This window comes from Colias philodice, chromosome 9, assembly GCF_061535455.1.
Source record: "Colias philodice isolate Cphi_HAF_F1 chromosome 9, ilColPhil1 Martin Lab GWU primary, whole genome shotgun sequence".
Taxonomy (NCBI): Eukaryota; Metazoa; Arthropoda; class Insecta; order Lepidoptera; family Pieridae; genus Colias; species Colias philodice.
In genome coordinates this window covers 2,727,658-2,750,682 of record NC_143094.1, presented here as the reverse complement: position 1 = coordinate 2,750,682, position 23,025 = coordinate 2,727,658, and the positions used below count along the sequence as shown (strand labels likewise).

Sequence of the window (23,025 nt, the reverse complement as noted above, 5' to 3'; positions counted from 1 at the left end):
TATGTATTGATGAATTTTTGTATTATTACAATAGTTAATATTTTTTTATGTATGAAGCTTAGGCTGACAGGAAGCAGGAGTAATCCGTGTGAACTTTTCTTGTAGTCAAAGCTTTAGAAAATTTTATCATCTCGTCGTAACTATCGCTAATTCTCACTTTATTACCATGCGTCAAACGCAAAATAAACTAACAAATGTGTTTACACTCTACCTATAATTTATTTTCTAACAAATTTACATTGTAGAGAAATAACAATTTTAACCAAATTTATGTGTCTCAAATCCTTGGTTTGGTAAAATTGCCCTATTAACCTATATCAACCCGAAATTAATTTAGGTTAATAGAGCGTTGTAACTGAAACGTATTTGTTTTATTTCCCCACGTCGTTAACAATAACTGCGTATTTATTATTAGCGCAAATATTATCACGAAAACCAACAATATTTCATTATGTCACAAGTACCAAATTAAAAAAAAATGGATCAAGGTCTCTCCAACCTTCGCCTAATATTCTTAATTTCGTTATGCGTAATCTCAAGCTTATCGCGCGGTCCCTTCGTGACATTGTGGCTCTTAGTTACACGTGAGACCTCCATAAAAGGGTTCTAATTGTATATCGTCGATGTGTATCAGGCTTTACTTACGGTGGGCAGTATAACTTGCGTGGACTGTAGAGAGCGACCTTGGACAGAACCAGCCCCTCCCAACAATGTATTCAAATCCAAATAGTTGATCGTAACCCGCCGTCTCATTCGCATACCTCGTAATGGGAAATAGGAACTCTATTTCATTAGCATAAAGTTTATTTCCGCGTACGTGATGTTGGCGCTGAGTGCCTTCTGTGATAAGTCGCGGTGGCTTTGTTTTGTTAGTGCGGTTCTATCAGCTGTTGTGGGGCCTAGTACCCCATATGGAGTCTAGGAACTACGACGTTTCTTTTATATGGTCTTAATTGTTCGATAGAGCTCGGTGCATTCAGTGTCTTAGTGATAGTGATAAAAGTCTTTACGTCTATAAAAAAAAAAAACCTTTAGCCCTCGTATACCAGTATATATAACGGTTCTTAATAAGAATTTGGAAATTTTAAATTAAACACGTAACGAAATTCTTCATTCTTCATAAATATTTAAGCTTCCATTGCTTGAAATTCATACATTATAGCACTCGTTCGTTCGTGAATTCATTTTGTTTACGAGCTCATATATTTGATACAAACAATATTAAATTAAAAAGCGAATGCATGGTATCATTGAATCATATATCTTTTGATGTGAAGTTGCACTGTATGCAAATCGTTTCATTTGCATTGGACCCACGTCATATCCGTTTTATGTTAAATACTAAAAAAGTTATCATTATACTAAACCCATGATCACATAAACATGAAAATAATAACGACTGTTATATCTATGTTTCTCATAGGTATAATATATCTCTCTAATAATAAAATTCCAAAAAGTTTCATCCAAGATTACATTTACATATAATCTAAATTATAAAATACACAGAAAAACTGTTAATAAGACAAGAAAAGCACCTGATAATAGTAAAAACAAAATTGTAATCAGCTAAGAATCAATCGCCAATAAACTATTTAAAACAATCGTTAAAGTTAGAGAGCTTTTCTTCGAGCAACATACATACAACCATCTACATAAACCCTACGCTTATATGTAGAAGGAATCTTTCAGTACAAAGCTGGTTCATTATGAACAAGGCTTTACTCAGAGCATGATAGCTAGGTACTTGAACTTGAGTGGAGGTACTGAACGCGAGTGACATTTAAACGAGTAATCAAATAATTATTTATTATTCAGCCAAGTCGGTAAATACAATCTCGTGTTGTAAAAACATTTTGAAATTTAGACTATAAAAATTCGGGGTATTTGGTGTAATACAATATAGTAAACAAAAAAATGGTATATAATGTGTATTTAAAATTGTTTCATATTTTAAGTAAGCATATAGATATGTGATTTTTACCCTCCTCCCTTCCGGAGTCATAACATGAAAAACACTTTTAATATTCGTAAGCTTTAAAGATATACCTACAGCTAAAATATTTTGGTAAGATAATTTTTAATTTTCTTTTTTGTTAGGAGCTATTAATTAAACTAAAAATCTGAAATCCTTTTAATGGAATTATTGATAGAGTTCGAATCTTTGCGTAAAAAAACCTAACCATAGAGAGGTCGTTAAAAAAATAAGAGTTATTCAAAATATTTATATGAAAGCTCGCGTGTGGATTTATTTATACGTGAAGAAATATTTTACATTTATGTAATATTGAAGTATGAAGGCATTTCTAAAAGCCCAACGTAAAGACTTTATTTACAAATGATTTTTCTAGAAAGCTTTTCTCTGCTCACAAAATTGATATTCATATTTGCAGTTTCAAAATGCACGTTCGTTAACTACCTATTTTATGAAATTACAAAACTTTCCGATGTGGTAGTTATCAATACTTATATTAACCAACTTAAAAATCGATTATATCGAGATTCGAGACGCATTTGACAAAAGTTACCAAACTTAATAATAATTTAATCTAGAGAAATAAAAATTATCATACGCCATACATACATAAACAATATACTCACTACATCTACATTCATTTCATACACGCAGTATTTTGACTGCGCACGCACATGGTACATTTTCATTTACTAACCATATCAATTCATACCTATCGTTGTTGTCCCATTTACAGAAACCCCTAAAACATATTTAAAATAAAAAAAAATTGCATAAAATCCAGCGTAAAAGCGCTCGCATCTAAAATTACCAGACATTTGCAGCGTAAAAAGCGCTTAACTGCTCTTCTAAAACCAAGAAAAATTCCAGCGTAAAGCGCTTGCAGCTTAACTTACAAGAGGTTTGCAGCGTAAAAAGCGCTTACATTAAAGACGTTAGTTATCAAAAGAAATAAACGTGTGGCGCCCAAGCAGATACCGCTGGTTAGCTAATTCGATGGTGGACAGCGACGACGACGCCTTCACCGTCATTTCACTGCCAGTCTACACGCCACCACCAGTAAGTTGTATTTTATCGCATACATTTCACATGTAGAATGATGTATAATAAAGATCACGTAGATTGGTATAGTGTATACCTATATGGGCTTATGGTGACAATAATCACACATACAAACACTTACACAGACTGTATGGTATTCAAAATTTTAGGGAAAAAGCGATAATCGGCATTACATTAACGCTTAGCTAAAGGCTTAGCTTGTTATAAAAATACAAATTATTCAAAAATAAGACCCGGCTTTTCCAGAGCGCCTAAGCAATGCATGCAGTATATTGCTTTTAACCTAAGATATTTTTTCATATACTTTAGCAAAGGGAAATTAATTACCGGCTTATATGAATACAAATTATAATCTATTCTATGTTTTATCTAGTTATACTTATATAAAATCTTTCGAGAGTAAATGAAAAACAAATAATTTGGAAAATCCAAAAGTGCACGCCTCATAATTTTTTTTTAATAAATATTTATTAATTATTATTTTTGTTTATTTAATAACAATTAAACCACATCGAATCAGACCCTGAAAAATGAAAGGGTTCTATTCCTGAGCATACTCAAGCGTAAGAGAAAAAAAAAGACTCGATTAGTAAAGTATTTCGGTCGCTATCGTGTTAACAAGAAAAAGGATCCGCACATACAGACACACGGACGTCCAAGACAGAACTTTTTTAAACTGTTTTTTAACTAGTTTAAATAACAAAAATAACATCAAAAATATCATGAACGTTAAAAATAGTGTTTTTTCTTAATATGTGTGTGTATGTATTATCTTACAAGTGCAATGTATGATACATAAAGACATTTTAAGTTTGAAAAATCAGATGTTTTGCGCGAAGTGACAGTAGTACCCACCTCAACGCTTAGCTTATGAGGCGTGCAAAACACCTACCAAATGAAGCAATTAAGTTATACAAAAACGAAGATCTTAACGATCTTAATTGTTTCTATACTGTGACACACAACACAAAGAAGTCAATTAACTGATATACCGAAAGTATTAATCGCGTAAAACACCGCAGTCCGTTTTCTATGCAGCAATTTCTGACGTGACCTCGCTCGCGACATATTCCCTCATCGCTTGTACACGCTCTAGAGTACAAAACAAAAACCACTACAGAAGACCCTTTGAGAGAAACAAAGCATTCTTAAAGTCCACCGAAAGTTTTTACGTGACGGGTACCCAGGGGGTCATTCGGGTTGGATATTCTAATTGCACGCGTGAAAACGATAAGCTTTGTCCTTGAGGTACGGTCGGCTATCGGCCAAGGACTTATCCAGTCGGATTTGTTTACCCCGGCCAGTGGTCAGTCGCTCGCCGTTCCCTACACTAGTGCAAAATATCACGAATAAGGATCCGTTATTACGCGAAAAGTGCGGAGAATTTGAGAATCACTGACAATCTCACGGTGAGTTTTTACGAGCAGCGGTGTATTATGTATTTTTTTTTATTTTTAATAATAATTTTGTAATTTAATTATACACATAATAATTTGAACACATAGGTAATTTTGATAACTATTATAATAGTAATAGGTGTAGAGATATAACAACGAGCCAAATAATTATGATGCCTTGTTCCTACTATACACTTTTAACATACCAATTACAAAAAAATTAATTTAATTTATATTTTATAATGTATATTTATATATTTTAAACATTTAAAAAAAATATTGTGAGTGGGTATAACTTATAATATGCATAATCCTTATAAATAAATAAATCCTTTATAATTTGCCAATACAGCAAATAAATTAAAACGATCCTTATTTAATGTTCAATAAAAAATGTTAATTGTAATTATCAATTATTTTATGTGCGCAAACCGTCTGCGTAAACACACAAAACATAATCAACATTGCAACATTCTTTAAAAATATTTTTCGCAAAATATTTTGTCGTCTTTCTTGCGAGGTAATGAACATTCCTTCGTATAATTTGCTTGGAATTAGGTTATACAATCTGGGTTAAAAGCCGTAACGTTGAGAAATTACAAAAAACATCTGAAATGTAACAGCAATGTTTCCATAAGGTTATAAAATTTCTAATAAACTACTATAAATGTGTTACGTCCAAGTCGCACGCGCTCAATGGAGTATCGAAATGATTTACATAAAACTCACTTTAAAGGTTAATCACGAACTGTATACTGGAACATGATAAATTACTTTCACTTTGTTAACTATGTATTAAATTATATTAGCGGCTCGGTTTCAGCAACCTTTGTTTTGCACTAAGTGTCTTGAAAGCCTGAATTTTAATTGATGTTTTTTATTCAAAGAGAAGATACTATTCATATGCTTAGATATTCTCTACAATATATTATGGCTAACAATGAATTTTATCTGAATCACACTTATTTACTACTAAAAATTAAACTTCAACTTCCATGATTGTATATTGTATGTTCATTTCCAAAATGAATTTATTTACGGTCCTTTTACTGACGACAGATTATGTTAAGATCTTGTCCACATAATTTTATTGCAACTAGATTAGGTATGCAATAATTTATACACCTTCAAACAAAGCCATCATAAATCTCTCTTTGCAAAGACAATTCCCTATTTTATACACAAACCAACTCGAAGATTTTAAATAAAAGCCCACAATCTTCAAACAGAGAATATATTCTACTACTAATATTCTATACCACCTAAAGCTCATATCCTTCTACAGGCGGCAAGCTACGGCAAAAAGAACGGCATGTGGTACGGTGGTACAAGCACAGCCAGCGGCTGGTCCCGCGCCGGCACTCGCAAGCAATCGGTAGCGGAGTCAGACGCCCCTCCCCCGGGGGGTGGCAAACCGTCGAGTGGACGAGTGATACGGATCATTAATAATATGGACCATTCTATACAGGTAATTTTTAACCGACTTGTTTGTGGAACCTCTTCACAATGGGCAGCGTTGGGCAATCACAAGTGTAGAGGGCCTAAATATCTATGATCGGCCGTCGTTGTAGATGTTTTTTTCATAATCGTCGTAATAGCGCGATCATTTTTGGACCAACGCTGCCCATTGTGAAGAATGCCCATTAGAATATATTTTGAGTCTCTTTAAAGCCGGGAAAGACTTAATACAAACTTTGTTTCATAAAGGCTGGTAAGAAGTAAGAACACAATAATTTCATGAGTTTAAGCGTGGATATTGATTGCTTTATTTGTATTTGAAAATTTATATCTTATGCTATTAGTTAAACTGAACTTAATTTTTAAGTAAACTGTTACATTGTAAGGCATAAAGCCTTCTGCGAATGATAATGCTCAGAAGATACTTACTACCTATCTATTGTGGACAAAATGTGATATAAACTCATAAATAGAATTTGCCGTCCATAAATTCGAGCTTTCGTTGTTCGTGAATACTAGAAAACCAACATATTTTACTACAGACAATCCGTTCGTGTCTAAACATATTTTACAGCTTACGTGTTCATACTTCATATCGTACAATTTTTAATTTTATTTTTACGTTAGAAACTTCAAGAAACAAATAGTAAATCCAGTGTGCTGATTAAAGGTGAGACGTCAGAAAATAACCAGTTTTAATGAAACAGCTTGGATATGAAGTCCTATTTATAATAAACTAGCACGAAACGATTAAAATTTGATTAAGTAACGTGTACTTTTCTGAGCCCTTATCGCTACTAAATTGAAGGGTGTAGTGGCGCTAAACGCGAAGCCAAAGTAAGGTTTTCATACCGTTTATTGGGACGGTTTCAATGCAAAAACCTTGGCGATAAACTACGTGAAACAATTTCAATTTCCACATTTAGGTCATAAATTATGTGCCGTATAGTTTAGGTTTATGGCCTTGGTAAATGATTTTATTAAAGCCCCACTTTTGATATTGTTTTGATGATTGAGGAATTAAATTTATGATTTAAAAATGTATCGTTCTTGTTGTGAACGTTTTATTATGGTTTCATAACATTTCTAAAGCCTGATTTTTGAAGTGAAAACTTCTTTAGCGGCGTTGAGCACTTTTTCTGTAATCGGTATAAAATCTTAAACTCGCGTCAGGACACGTGACCTGATCGAAAAAGCGTAAGACGGATGGAGAGAACTCAACGTTAATAATCAAGTTTTCACTTCTGCCGGCACTCCCGGAGTGCAACCCGTCTTTTTTTTGCAGTGTCGCGTGCTATTAAATCTAAGGACAACACAACCATTCGAAGAGGTATTAGAAGATCTCGGTCAAGTTTTGAAAATGAGTGGAGCTAAGAGGATGTACACTATTAACGGACAAGAAGTAAGATTACTGTTATCTTTATTATTTATCCAAATACAACAAGAAATAATTACTTATATTTAAATCAAAGCGAAAAAGCTCTACCTAACAACGCGATATATTTAAGGGCAGATGCATTTCAAAAGTGTTTCACTGATCGATTTATCTTTTGGGCAGATTGACCTTCTGTGTTAATTTGAGTATATTTATAGGTATCATCTATCGACACTTACATGTTTTCTTTATAATTTTATTACACGTTTTTAATGATTATATATTTGTTTATTAATAATTAAATGTTCTACAATAGGTACGAAGTTTCTCCCAACTCCGAAACGAGTTCGCTGACGTGGAAACATTCTACTTGGGGAATGTGATGGTTCCACCTGCTCTGAGTCCTGGAGTAGCAGCTCTGCCTATAGAATCACCGATACGACGGTACTATATAATATAACTAGCTGCTCCGCGCGGTTTCACCCCCGTGGCTCCTCTCCTGTTGGTCGTAGCGTGATGATATATAGCCTATAGCCTTCCTCGATAAATGAGCTATCTAACACCGAAAGAATTTTTCAAATTGGACCAGTAGTTCCTGAGATTAGCGCGTTCAAACAAACAAACAAACAAACTCTTCAGCTTTATAATATTAGTATAGATTTATTTTTCTTTGTATTGCGTTGATGACTAGTTAGTTAACGTAGAATGTTTAAGCAGTTGTGACGTCAATTGATGATTTAGAAACTCACATGCATATTAATAAATATTGTTTTTTTTTTTGGAGAATACTTTGCGTAGATATTTTTTTTTATTTTGTCATATTATATCACAACATAATTTATACCGTAGGTACTACACATTATTATATGCTTTTATCATATACCAACGTCCTGTTAACAATCTTGATCAATTTCGATGAAGCACAGTAAGACCAGTTGCTCTACTAAGCCAGTAGGTACTTGTACAATAGCACTAAGCCATTAAATTATTAAAGTTTCTACGAGCTCTTAACTGCACTTTTCTTATAAATTATATTTTATACTCTAGATCCCGTTCAAGGGCGAACGTAGCAGCGATCCCGATATCAGACGACACGCGCGGGAGACGCGCTCGAAGCAAAAGCAGACCACGCGTACTGTATGCGCCTGAGGGAGAAATTATCCGGAATTCTGGTCTGATTGATTATTTTTTATTTGTTTTAATTCTGACTATTTGTTTATTTATTATTGAAGTGAAACTTCTTTATCGGGGTTGGAAAAAAATTTAGTGTAACATTTTTTGTTACGCGTGACATTTTTCCGTTACGCGCCATCTTTTTCTTATCCCTACCACGCGTGATTCGACGTATTTCTGTAAAGTTGCATATAGTAAATTATTTTTTGAAAAATAAGGTCACGCACACATTTTTTTATTATTTTTTGTGAATAATTGTTTTGCCTTTAGATATTCTAGATGTACCTCGTGCTCATCTACATTGTTTATTAGTGCGTGTTATTCTATAATATTGTTTAGTTGAGAGGACTTATTATTCGAAATTATAGTAGTTAGAGATTCTAAGAATCTGATTCATATCTACCTTTATGTTTTCAGTTTATAAGTATTACCTTAATTTCCAAATAATTTGATTTTTGTCGTAATAATTCTTATTTCCACGAAATGCTAGAATTTAGTTTAGTCTTTCGATAACAATTTCACACGATATAAATTTTATGGGAGGTTCTTATTAGAATCGTCACCGCCCATTTGCGTGACAGACGCGCTGTGTCTGATTAGTCCCTGACATGTCATACTTTACCAGTATTGGCTATCGACATAAATAGTGGTTTTTATATACTTACTTAAAGTGTGTTTTTGAAGTGAAAACTTCTTTAGCGGCGTTGAGCACTTTTAATAATGGGGATAAAATCTTAAACTCGCGTCAGGACACGTGACCTGATCGAAAAAGCGTAAGACGGATACCATTCCAAAATATCAAACATGCTCAACGTTAAAAATGTGTGCGTGTACTAGAGTACACACGTAAGAAGTGAAACTTCTTTATGTCCTTATTTTTCAAAAAATAATTTACTATATACAATATTAAAGAAATACGTTAGTCACACGCTCGTCGCTACATATATACGCTTATAAAGGATTTCGACTTAGGCGGATTTTGATTGGACAGAGAGTTTGAGGTTTATTCTTATAAATTTTGAATTCATAAAATTATAATTGAACACCTGACACCAATCAAGCAAACACGTGTTTACGTGACTCATAGATTTATTATCGTATACTCCTAAAATGTTTTCTAAGAAACAATAGTGTACTTACATTGTCGGCACGTTCTTAAAGTCGGTAACTTATTTTTGTTCGAACAATAGAGGTACCTAATAAATTCCTAATGATCAAGTTGTAAAGGTTGTAAAATAAAAAATATTCTATTAAAACGTATATATAATATGTGCGTCATTAATTTCTGACTGTTTCGAAATTTGGTGCAAAATAAAATAGTGTGTAAATAAAATTTGTAAAAAATCAATAAAATAAAACAATTGAGTAAAGATCTATAGGCATATTATGTATGTATTTATACAAGATATGTATATATATTTATACAGGGAACTTCTCAACGTGTTATCTATGAAATTATACTTTTACTCAATTGTTTAATTTTATTTACACACTGTTTTATTTTGCACCAAATCTCGAAACAGTCAGAAATTAATGACGCACATAGTACATAATATATACATATTACGACAGAGGTTAAGCTTAAATAACTTGAAAAATAAATAACATGATCACGCCCACGTGTTGGTGTTTTAAAAAATTCAATCATAAACTGAGAATAACTGTAAATATTTTAGAATTAGAAAAATAAATATACCACAATAACATTCAAGTATTAGAAAAAATTTATACATAATTCCACCCACGTGCTAGTGTATCTATACATATTATCTATACATATTATAATAAAATTGAAAAAATTGAAAAATACAATCAAAAAGTGAGGTTAATTTTAAATAACTTAGAAAAATAAATACCATAATTACACCTAAGTATTAGAAAAAGATATGTAATTACTTACTTTTTTTTTAAATTCACTGGAATTAGAATAATTAAAATAAACACTTTGATTGTGCTGATCACTTTAATATAATATTATCACGTCACCATAGAGCGTTGGAAATAAATACGAGTGCAATAGAAAAACGGTCAAGTAAAGTGGTAGGACGTACGTTAAAACGATACGATATCCCTACTCCGCTGGAGAAAGTATACGTCGAATCACGCGTGGTAGGGATAAGAAAAAAAATGTCACGAGTACGGCGTAACGCAAAAATGTAACGCGCGCGGCGTAACGCAAAAAATGTAACGCGCGCGGCGTAACGCAAAAAATGTCTCACAAAATTTTTGTCCACCCCCGATAAAGAAGTTTCACTTCAATAATCAAGTTTTCACTTCTGCCGGCACTCCCGGAGTGCAACCCGTCTTTTTTTGTTAATTTATCTTTCTTTCATGTCGCAACACAGCGATTTTATAGTATGATTATTCTGAAAAGTCGGATAGTCTACTTTTTACTGCGGTTAAACTGAAATGATGATGGGAATTTCCCTGAAATGACATGGTCGAAGCTGCGGGTGGAAAGCTAGTGCTAATAAGGTTTAAATAGTATTATAACCTGAACAAAGTCATGTATAGGTATCTTACCAGTGATCTGAAATACTTATACCTCTGTTACAAGCATTATGAAAACTATATATTTTAGACTACACCCTCTTGGAAGTATTGAAAGAAGAACCAATGCGAGTGACGATCCGTGGTTTACGACGAACTTTCTATCCGCCCATACACCATCCTCCTATAGATAACTCTCCACCCGATAAGAAAATGCAGTTAGACTGGGTGTAAGTAGAATTTCAATATTAATTGTTGTGTTATTTATTTAGTGCTGAAAATTTTTCATTAATAATTCATTAAACATTAAAAACGTTGTATTAGATTTACCGAATAAATATAGACCTTATTTCATACTATAGTAGGCATTAATTCTTAATTCTAAGTTAGGATTGGTAGAATTTTTTCATATTAAAATATTTCTATACTATTGCTTCATACTTTCTGAGTTCGGCAGTTATTATTTCAACAAAATTTAATACACATTTAGCATGTTCGGATTTAGCACAAAAAAGCTTACTTGGAAACTAAAGACTTGGCAGCAGTTGCACTTTGGAATGTGTGACGTAAACGCAAATTCATATGAAATTATTTTCGACGGAAGTAAAGTAAATTTTCTTCCTTTCAATGTGAGTTCCGAATTTTATTAGGAAGCCTAAATTATGTTGAAGGTTTTTACCATAAATTAATTATTATTTACTTATTTTTAATGGACACGTAAGTATGTGTCATATAGATAACTGAAATAAAAATAGCTTTATTCCCTGGGGCTGTAATAAGTACGAGAACAACTCAATACCTATAAATTATTATTGTTAAGATTAAAGTAAAACCCTATTTCCCTTGGTACCGCATGACGCATCACGCATAAACTACTGGAAAAGAATCTTATGCAAAAGGATAAGAAGGACTGATTTCGCCAACTATTTTTGGAGAAGGATCTTAAGCGAAAAGTTCTTACAAAATTTGCCCGTAAAATGAAAAAAAAAAACTTAACAGCTATTTAATCTAAACGTGTTTCACAAATTTGGACAACGTTTGATGAGGAAATCAACTACTTAATTTATTTATTTTAATACAGTTATGGCTACCGAGGGTCAGATTCCCGTAAGAACCTCTGGGTGCTTCCCACGGGTGAACTACTGTATTACGTAGCTGCAGTGGCTGTTATGTATGATCGGGATGAGGACTCACAGAGGCACTATATTGGTCACACTGAAGATATTATGTGGTGAGATTTTGATTATAATTTTCGTTTTTATGTTTAAAAGTGTATTTTCATAATTTTAACGATGTTATTTATTTTGCGACTAAACTGCTTTTATTAAAAAAATTGTTCTCCTTTCAGGAATCGAATCTATTTTTCGAAAAAATAAAATGCATTATTTCTATTTAGATATCGATTGTCTAAATTTTTGCTTTGTCTATCCCACCCTGCATGAGAACGGTAATAGTTCTCTCCTATACTATACAGGACTGTAAATTTATAAAGAATAGAAAAAATTCGATCACGAGGCGGGACTCGAACCCGCATCCTTTCACGCCAATCCGGGGCGGACGCTTGACCAACTCGGCCCCCCGTGACCCGCCAGAGCGATCGAATTTATTCTATTCTTTTCAGTTTTATGTGTCTAAGGCAGAGATGTAACGGAGCTTCGATTCCGGTTCCGTTAAGTCGGAACTTCCGATTATTATTACACTTTCGGTTCCGACTTCGGTTCCGATACTTTTGTATCGGATGTTAATCGGAGGTCGAACGAAACAAAGCGGGCGGCGTGCGACGGCCTGTACCGAACAGGTTCATACATGTCGCGCGGGGAATCCCCCGACCCCCACTACGTGCACTCTATCATCAATTATTTTTTCACTTGTTAGTTGTTACAAAGCATCAAAGCTTTTGTTCATAAAGTACAATACATTACTTTTGGAGTCCATTTTGATTTAATTTGCTTTAGCTATTATTCATTTATTGTAATGTCACCAAATGTAACACGCTACTTTGGGTTTTAATTTTAATTAAACTTTAAATTCATTAATTTTATCTTTTGTTCATTTGGAATTATGCCAATTTTTTTTCACAGTTGTTTTTTATTTTATATTTTATAATAAAAAATAAAAATGAAAAGAATTGACTATAAATCATGTTTTATTTGTCTTTAAACAAACTGACCCTGCCTCCGATTTCGATTCCGATTTCGATTCCGATTCCGATAAACCAAATTTGAAAACTCCGATTCCGATTTCGGTTCCGATAAAACTACCTCCGTTACATCCCTGGTCTAAGGGACCACCGCGCGCCATCTATTGAGATAATTAACAACTATCTCAACCAATACGAAACATTTTTCAATGATGTAATCATTGAAAAATGAATCATTGAAATATGAATCGATGGAACATGAACTTTTTGTTGAATTTTAAATTTTATTATAAAATTATATTTATAAAGCATTTGAATGCCAAAAATATAAAATTATACTGGCCTTTCAAACTTTGTACATTATCATATTGTGTCGATGCTAATACAAATTCTCTTTGACACTTAGTATGGAACTCCACCCCTCGCGCGAGCTAGTAGCGAGCGGTCAGCGAGCAGGCCGCGGGCGACGCGCACAAGCGCACGTGCGCATCTGGAGCACGGACACGCTACAGACGCTCCACGTGTTCGGCATGGCCGAGTTCGAGGCGGGCGTCGCTGCTGTCGCCTTCTCGCAGCTCGTGAGTGTTATAGCTCCCAGTGTGACCGACCCTTGCAGTGCTATAGCCACAAGTATAGCGCATCTGGAGCACGGACACGCTACAGACGCTCCACGTGTTCGGCATGGCCGAGTTCGAGGCGGGCGTCGCTGCTGTCGCCTTCTCGCAGCTCGTGAGTGTTATAGCTCCCAGTGTGACCGACCCTTAGCTACGTTATAGCAATAGGCATGACGACAGTATCCATGAATGATCGTATTAGTGTTTTTAAGGGGAAATGTATAATAAATAAATTAAATATAGTGACTTAGAAATCTTAAAAACATTAAGATTAATGAGATTATCAATAAATTAAAACATTGAAATTCTGCAGTTGGCCATTTTGACTAAAACACGCGTGACGTCACGCTTAAGTAAACAACTCACGTCAGATGTGTTTTGTTGTTATGAATATGTTGAGAATACGCATTTTTATTTATTTTCTATTGTTTCACGTATGCTTTATCGACTCAGAACAGAAATATAATTGCGAATTCACGAATACACGGTTCGGGGTTCTCCGCGCCAACTTTATACAATCATTTCTTATTATTTTCTCGCTTGAAATAATTACTAACACATTTTTGAGCATTATTTTTATGTGGATTCACACTGCAATACTGCACACCACTTATAAACTTTGAAATTCGTTTCTATAACACATATTAAATAAATATTTTTTTAATTTTCTTCGCAATGCGTACAAATAATTACGTATTTACTAAAGAGTGACGTCACGCCTACGCCATGACACCTGCGAGCTGTTTTGGCACAGTTAATAAATATTTTTAGAAAAATGGCTTTTATCTTCGTTAAATTTAAGTATATTACCTAAATATAGGGTTTTTCTTGTATAGTAAACGTATACACACATTATGGAAGAGGATTTCAAAATCTTTCGTCATGCCTATTAATATATTTAGCTAACGTGCAAGCAGAAATCCAACAAACCAAATTATAACTCATGTAATTAACAGAACTTTCTTTCAAATATACATGCAGATCTAATCTAATACATATTATAAAGGCGAAAGTTTGTATGGATGTATGGATGTATGGATGTTTGTTACTCTTTCACGTAAAAACTACTGAACCGATTACAATGAAATTTAGCACACATATAGAGGGTAACTTGGATTAACACATAGGATAGTTTTTATCCCGGAAATCCCACGGGAACGGGAACTATGCGGGTTTTCCTTTGCAAACGCGGGCGAAGCCGCGGGCGGAAATCTAGTATCTCATATTTTTTATGTATTTCTCTCTTATATTATCCGGAATTTTGATTTATTATGTCTACTCGTCAAACGTACAAAATTCCTTTTCTTTTAGAACGGAGGCAGTTACGTAATGGCGGTAGACAGCGGGCGGGAAAGCATACTGTCTGTGTGGCAGTGGCAGTGGGGACACTTGCTCGGAAAAGTTGCTGTAAGTATTCACATTAAATACGCATTCATTTTTGTCTCAAAATATAACTTTTTAGCCTTTATCTATGCCTATATGGACACTCACGATTGCGCTTAAATAAAATTTCTGGCAGGAATAAAATAGGATATAAAATATATATATATATGGGTCATTATACAAAAATGGGGTAACTTTTGAGGATATTTTGTTTACTATATTTTTTATATCAGATTGTTACAAATTAGGGTGTATATGATAGCTAATCTAATGAATATATTGTTCCAAATCGGGCCAGCCACTTTTTTAAATAGATTGTGAGATATTTTAAATTTTCTGGATTTGGCCTCCAGGGGACTGACGAGGCTAACATGGTACTGATAAAAAACTATAACTTGTAATATTCTTAAAGAAATTCAATGAAAATTACTACAAATCTCTGTTTTAATAATGGCACATGTCTTTTACGTACTTAACATGTTTAAAAATGATAATTAATAATATGTGATACTGGGAAAAACAATCTCTCAATTTTCAAAACAGCCTTCTGACATTTAACGCAACGTGAATATTCTTACTCTCTTACTTAACTTTTACTACTTTGAATTAGTTTTACTTGATATTTTAAGTAATTCACAAACAATAGAAACAAAAAAACGGCCAAGTGCGAGTTGGACTCTTAACAAACCTATTTTTTGTTATGTTTGTAACTTAAAATTTACACTTTTAGCAATTTTTCCTTTATCTGTGTTATAAGACGTTGCTATTTACCGAGTAGAAGTAAACTATAGTAGACTGTATACACGGCAAGCATCCTGTGTGTTTTTTTATTCCCTTGCGAATATTGAATTTTGTGGAAATTTGCAGTATTAACGGATGTAGGTATCTTTTGATTGCGTTGCGTTATAAGTTTGATTTTTTTACAGCCCCAAGGGTTCTTAATCTTGAGTATCCAATATAAATTTCAGATTGATACCTCCACGCGTTCCAAAAAAACGTCTTAACAGACAAACGGACCACAAAGTGATCCTATAAGGGTTCTGTTTTTTCATTTTGAGGTTCGGAGCCCTAAAAATCTACCAATATTTATGTTAAAAGTACTAATTATTATAAAATTAAAAACCAAAAGCTCGAATGAAAGTCTCATCTGAGTTTTCATAAGAGCCCCTTGACATTTTTATAATGTTATTAAGTATATTAATTAACTTTTATGTTATTTTGAGGTAATTTTACTTCACAGTATTATACGTATACGTATTTATCTGATAAATATAAAAAGCTATGCCCTGAAAGCATCAAAATCAATAATTAACAGAAAATAAGATCTTTTTAATAAAATTATTAGTAGTTTGTTTCAATAGCTCTTTTCTTTGCTACTCTTTTTTAAATGTTTCTTCCCTAGTCAAATTCAGTTTCTTTTAGCGTGGCGCATGATGTTTTTAACTGAAATATAATATAGAAATGCTTATACCAATAGCAATCAAGATAAAAGTTCTCAAAAATGATAGAATCATCAGTACTATGGGGCCGCGTCAGTCCTCTGGCGCGATATCTGACAAAGGACTGATGCCAGCGGATTGATGAAAAGGGACTTAATATGAGGTTATAATCACAAATTAGGTTTTTTTGCCTAATTTCTGATATCAACAAACTATATTTTTACAAATCATAGTTAACCATTTATAAATGAAAATAAAAATCGGATTAACAATAAAATAACGACTCACCATAGGACTGAAATGTTGACTGGCGCAGCAAGATTTTAGAGGACAAACACAACCCTAGCGCTGGTACAGTTATGACGGCCGTCAAAATATGCGGTGCACAAGTAACTTCATTACCAACATTAATACTTAGACAGGGATTTGACCTCGACTTGGTGATATTTAGCGAGAATTTCGAATTTAAAAAACACACAACGGACTGACTAGTGAAAACGATGACAAAGTTTAATTTTATTTTTTAAATAAAATGGAAAACATTGCGTTATGAAAGTTGTAGTATATAATACTATGTACATCAAAGATTGTAGTGAATTAGTAAGTTTTCTTAAATCGATGATAATGTTTAAACGATAGTCACTTGATTGTTGGTTTTCGGAGTTGTGACATGCCAAAGTACTGACGTTTGAGGTATTAATTTATTATTTTTATTCATTTATATTTTAAATAAAGAAGTGAAATTGAGTGACCAAATAAAGGACGCTTCATTGTTTTAAAATAGATTGTTAATTGAATAAAATATAATAAGACTTTGTTTAAATTGGCTGATGACATCGAGTTACCCCATTTTTGTATAATCACCCATATATATTATAAAGAGGAAAGGTTTGTAATTATGTATGTATGTAAGTATGGTTTTCTGGACCGATTTTGATGAAATTTGGCACAGATAATCTTTAGACCCTGAGAAAGAACATAGGCTACCTTTTATTGCGAAATATGTACCACGGGCGAAGCCGGGGCGGACCGCTAGTACATAATACGTGTAATGTAATGTTCTCGATTATTGTTCCAATCTATTTTTATAGCAATGCACTTTCACAGATATGTAACCAGATGATAAGCGACACACGCCCATTTCAATGATATGTAATATTATTTTACCATTACGATAAAATAATAGCTTATATTTAGCGATATCACGAAATTATACAATGCATTCCTATCAACATTCTATGATTTATTTCCAAATAAATAACAAACAATGACGTGATCAAAAACCTTGTAAGTCTCAAGGTTCACCGTAAACTTAGATTGAGCTTGCGATTGTCGCCATGTTATGCACTTTCGTTTGATCACGTGATGTGTCAACTTATAGACGAGATATTATTGTCCTTAGTTAAAAAAAACTAGTTAGTAACGGTTTCGGAAAACACTTTAGGAAAATACAAATTTAAACTATCCATCGAAGGTTGTCCTAAAACATAAGTGGGAAATTTTTTTTTTTAACGAAATAAAAGCTGGACAGTCATGAACTTTAAATGAAAAAGCATTGTACTTTTTATCATGAATTCACGAAAATGATACCTATATTCAGTGTCCTGTGTCAAGTAACAACCACAATTTCTTTTGTTTCTCTGGGAGCTTTTTGGGAGATAGTAAGGTTAAAAAATTAAAACGAGAAGTCTATCCTGTCAATATCTTGACTTACTTCAGTGATATGCACAAATTAGTTTACTCTTTGGAATGTCATCATGTAAATGTCTTCAAAACTACCCGCTTTATATTTTGTTTTTTCGCGCATTATATTTCGCCAATATTTCTACGTGAATCATCAGCATCTTCTTTACAGACACTTCAAGAAGAGCTTACAGGAGCGGCTTTCCACCCTCTCGACGATAACTTGCTCATCACGCATGGTAAAGGACACCTCGCATTTTGGAATCGGCGCAAAGATGGATTCTTCGAACGAACTGATATTATAAAACCTGTGAGTATAAATTGAAAAGTGTATTAGCTTAAAGATACCACCTTTGCAATAGGTAGTTAAATATCTATTGAAATTGTGGTCTCTTCTTCAACAATTAGGAAAACTTCAACTAGTCTAGAGATATCATAAAGGATATCAACTGCCTTCCTCAAGAAGTACTTCAACTAGTATAAAGGAATCATCAAGAACATCAACTAAATTCCAGAAAAATCTTCGTAAGCTAGAACATAGAATTGAACAAACCCTATTGAATTTTTCATCTATTTTTCTTTACTATTTCTTTCTGGTTAAATATTAACCTATTTAATAGTAGTATCTTACAATGAAACATAACTATATTTAGTGTAAATAGAAGCTTTCGAATAAAATCAGATTTAAGGAAAAGATAGTAGGACTTTTACCAATGTGAATATTATAAAATCGCTTAAATTTCAGCCATCTCGAACCCACGTGACTGCACTACAATTCGAACAAGATGGCGACGTGGTCACAGCTGACAGCGACGGCTTCATCACCATTTACAGTGTAGATAGCGATGGAGCTTATTTTGTTCGTATGGAATTTGAGGTAAATAAATATTTTTATGAACTTCTCATATTATTTTGTAAAATTTAATTATATGATATGACATTATTTTATAATATTTAAAAAAAACATTATTTTTTTCGGATGAGGAATGATCCACATAGTAAATATTTGACTCTTACAGTTAAAGTTAGATCGCAAATGAATATAATATCATTATTTTACTTGTTAATTAAAATAGGAAAACTGAAATGATATAAAAAACTTTTCATTTAAACTCCTTTTTTACTAAAGTTGTGTTTTAGGCTCACATAAAAGGAATTAGTTCACTGATCATGCTTTCTGAAGGAACTCTGATATCCGGGGGTGAAAGAGACAGAAAGATTGCAGCTTGGGATTCGTTACAAAACTATAAGAGAATAACGGAGACAAAGGTATAGAAATCTAGTTTATTTAAGTAACAATTGATTTACAATTATCTTTTCTATTTAAAAATTACCTCATGTTGTAATATTCCTTTAAGAAATTTTCTCTGCAAAAATTTATATAAATTCATCTGAATGTTGCTCTTGTTGATTTGGATTTTAGTGTTTTTGTTTATCGTTTGCGTGTTTCTTTCGAAGTGAAACTTCTTTAGGCACGCTGAGAGTAAAATTTCAAGGTTGCGTCATGGCAATATCGTCACGTCATGGAGTGGTGTCGATTATGGTATCTTCGAATTTTGCCAAGGAAGTTTCACTTTTGACACGTCTTTTAAATTGAAATCATTTTAACAAAATTATTATTGGTTTTTAGCTCCCCGACTCAGCAGGAGGTGTTCGTACCATCTACCCTCAAAGACCGGGAAGAAATGACGGTAACCTCTATGTGGGGACAACAAGGAACAATATCATGGAAGGTTCTTTGCAAAGGCGGTTTAACCAAGTAAGCTATTACATTTAAAACAAAAAAAAAATTGATTGTAAATAAAAATACAAATTGTAAAGATTTTTGTTCCATTAAAAAATGGTATGGTAAAAAGAGGTACCTATGCTATTTTTCCAAATTAAACTGTATTCTGCACTAAACATTATACCTAAAAAGTACTAAATTTTCACATAGGATGTAAATTGGACTGAAGTTATGATTTGTAATAACAAATATGAATGTCAACCAATAGGTTGACATTCATATTAAAGCAACATTAGATACACAATTGGTCTCTTCAAAACGTTGTAGACTAAGGGCCGATTTTGCAATGCTTGGATAAAACTTATCCGTCCAATAAAGTATTACACGATAATATTAAAATGTCACGTAAACTGTCAAATACGGGCAATTAGAATACGTTTTTAAAATGTTAGTTTTATACATTATTCGACGAATAATTTTAACCAAGGATTGAAAAATCAGCCCTAAATAAAATAAACTAGCTATCTTTACCATTATATTAGCATTTAATGTGAAATATTTTTAGGTGGTTTTCGGCCATTACAAATCACTAATGGGTGTAGCGGTTCACCCTGATGACGAAATGTTTGCAACAGCCGGACATGACAAAAACATCGCCTTGTGGAAAGGACATAAGCTTATGTTTGCTACACAGGTAATTATATAATTGTGTTAACTCGTATTTAACTGCCTTCTCTAAATCTCTTTTGTCTCAGTTTCCCATAATATGTCGGTGGATGGATTTTGATTAAAAATCTATTTTTTTGCTTTCTCTTCTTGAACGCATAAGCACAGAAAAATAACTAGTTACTATAAGTAGCTAGCTACAGAAGCTTTTCTTCGCAATGGTTTTAAAAGAAATATGTACTCAATCTGATAAACAATAGGATTTAATTTAGCTTCGCGTTCCAGTCGAGCACGTGTTCATTTACAAACCTATCAAATTCTTTTTGAGGGAATATAGGCCTTAATTCACGGGAGAACGGTTCATAATAAGTTATATATGTCGCGGTCTAGGGTTGCATGTGTGTGTAAAAATATCTGGAATTGTTTATGTTTCGGACGAAACATAAAAATTGCATCATTGTTACCTCACTAGTAAATTAATTTATTACTTAACTGATCTCTTTTGACATATGTAATCCTACTAATATTATAAACCGATTACGTTGAAATTTTGTATGTATGTAGCTGAAGACCAGAATAATACATAGGCATAAAATCACGCCACCTCACTTAGAGGGTAGGCACTAGGCAGGAATTTCTAATATGGATGTTTCTTAACCGATTTTGATCAAATACGAACATAATGTTATCCAATCAAAGTAGATTTTACCTGTCTTTAGGAAACCAAAAAAGTTAAATTTTGATCACGATCTGTATTTAAACAATTAAATACTGCACAGTATCTTTTTGTTTTTTTTTTTTTTTGTTTTGTGTCCATCTTGAAATTATCGAGAAAGTCGAACGTGGTCGACCAAATAGTACGCGAGCGTGTGTCTTTTTTCGCTTGCGGCAACCTTGGCCAGCTTAGCCCGTGCGCAATGGCCATCGCCTGTAGGTATGTTTAAAAAAAAATACCTACACGTGGATATACACAGGCCTGGCGTAAGTAAGCACGTTGTAGAAAGTATAATTTCCATCGCTTTTTCAATGGGGATGGGGGGGGGGGTATTTCATATGAATTAAAATACATACAATACATGGATCTAGTTTATGACTTGTTATGTCACACATGTCTTTATTTTGACATGCTTCCTGAATCTGTGTTTCCCGACGAGTACAATATGGGGGTCTTCAAGCGTAGAGTGAACAGGTACCTTCTAGGGAAGCGCGTACTATCTTAGAAAAAAAAATTACATGTACGTAGTACTACTTACTCCATGGTGACATGTAGAGGCGAGCGCCGCACGACAAACCCGTGACGAGTGGCTGACGCGACGTTGCGGCGCCGTAGCCATAGATAATAGTGTTATAATTGTTTCTGCACGAGATGTAGGCATTCGGTTGGCATAGTTGCTTCGGAAGAATTGTTTTTTCACTAATTGAAAGATCCCACATTACTGAGTGTTATAGACTATAATATTTTCTATTTCGGAGCTTTTTAACCTTTTGTTTCCGGCGGAGCCGGATCGAGAAGTTATTCTAGAGGAAAGAGTTTTTGTTTGTGACAATTTAACACATAAACCACTCGGCAGATTTACGAAATTCTTTAACCATTGGAAAGTTACATGTTTATCGAGTTATACTATAGACCATTTTTGTATTCTACTATGTGTATTTATGTGTAATTATAAGCGATATAACGTCCAGGTTGGGTACGAATGCGTGTCGCTGAGCTGGCACCCGAGCGGCGCGGCCCTGGCTGCGGGCAGTGCGGAGGGGCACCTGGTCGTGCACAACGCGGACGCGGGCGCGCCCGTGTGCACCGTGCGCGTGTGCGGCTCGCCGCTCAACTGCTTGCAGTACAACACCGGTGGGTATAACGCGGAGGGGCACCTGGTCGTGCACAACGCGGACGCGGGCGCGCCCGTGTGCACCGTGCGCGTGTGCGGCTCGCCGCTCAACTGCTTGCAGTACAACACCGGTGGGTATAACGCGGAGGGGCACCTGGTCGTGCACAACGCGGACGCGGGCGCGCCCGTGTGCACCGTGCGCGTGTGCGGCTCGCCGCTCAACTGCTTGCAGTACAACACCGGTGGGTATAACGCGGAGGGGCACCTGGTCGTGCACAACGCGGACGCGGGCGCGCCCGTGTGCACCGTGCGCGTGTGCGGCTCGCCGCTCAACTGCTTGCAGTACAACACCGGTGGGTATAACGCGGAGGGGCACCTGGTCGTGCACAACGCGGACGCGGGCGCGCCCGTGTGCACCGTGCGCGTGTGCGGCTCGCCGCTCAACTGCTTGCAGTACAACACCGGTGGGTATAACGCGGAGGGGCACCTGGTCGTGCACAACGCGGACGCGGGCGCGCCCGTGTGCACCGTGCGCGTGTGCGGCTCGCCGCTCAACTGCTTGCAGTACAACACCGGTGGGTATAACGCGGAGGGGCACCTGGTCGTGCACAACGC

The 23,025-nt window shown here is 34.6% G+C and overlaps 1 protein-coding gene across 1 annotated transcript in view; it reads left to right on the top strand.

The window, feature by feature from the left end:
* The window catches only part of DCX-EMAP (Doublecortin-domain-containing echinoderm-microtubule-associated protein), a 32,259-nt gene that overhangs the window by 5,142 nt on the left and 4,092 nt on the right, over positions 1-23,025 (top strand). The window contains exons 2-15 of the mRNA XM_089698960.1: positions 5,720-5,902; positions 7,178-7,294; positions 7,584-7,711; positions 8,315-8,439; positions 11,022-11,160; positions 12,012-12,161; positions 13,477-13,648; positions 14,996-15,091; positions 18,362-18,499; positions 18,935-19,066; positions 19,330-19,458; positions 19,820-19,948; positions 20,481-20,609; positions 22,268-22,430. Coding sequence (XP_089555086.1) covers positions 5,720-5,902; positions 7,178-7,294; positions 7,584-7,711; positions 8,315-8,439; positions 11,022-11,160; positions 12,012-12,161; positions 13,477-13,648; positions 14,996-15,091; positions 18,362-18,499; positions 18,935-19,066; positions 19,330-19,458; positions 19,820-19,948; positions 20,481-20,609; positions 22,268-22,430 — 1,930 coding nt within the window. The remainder of the gene's footprint in view (positions 1-5,719; positions 5,903-7,177; positions 7,295-7,583; positions 7,712-8,314; positions 8,440-11,021; positions 11,161-12,011; positions 12,162-13,476; positions 13,649-14,995; positions 15,092-18,361; positions 18,500-18,934; positions 19,067-19,329; positions 19,459-19,819; positions 19,949-20,480; positions 20,610-22,267; positions 22,431-23,025) is intronic.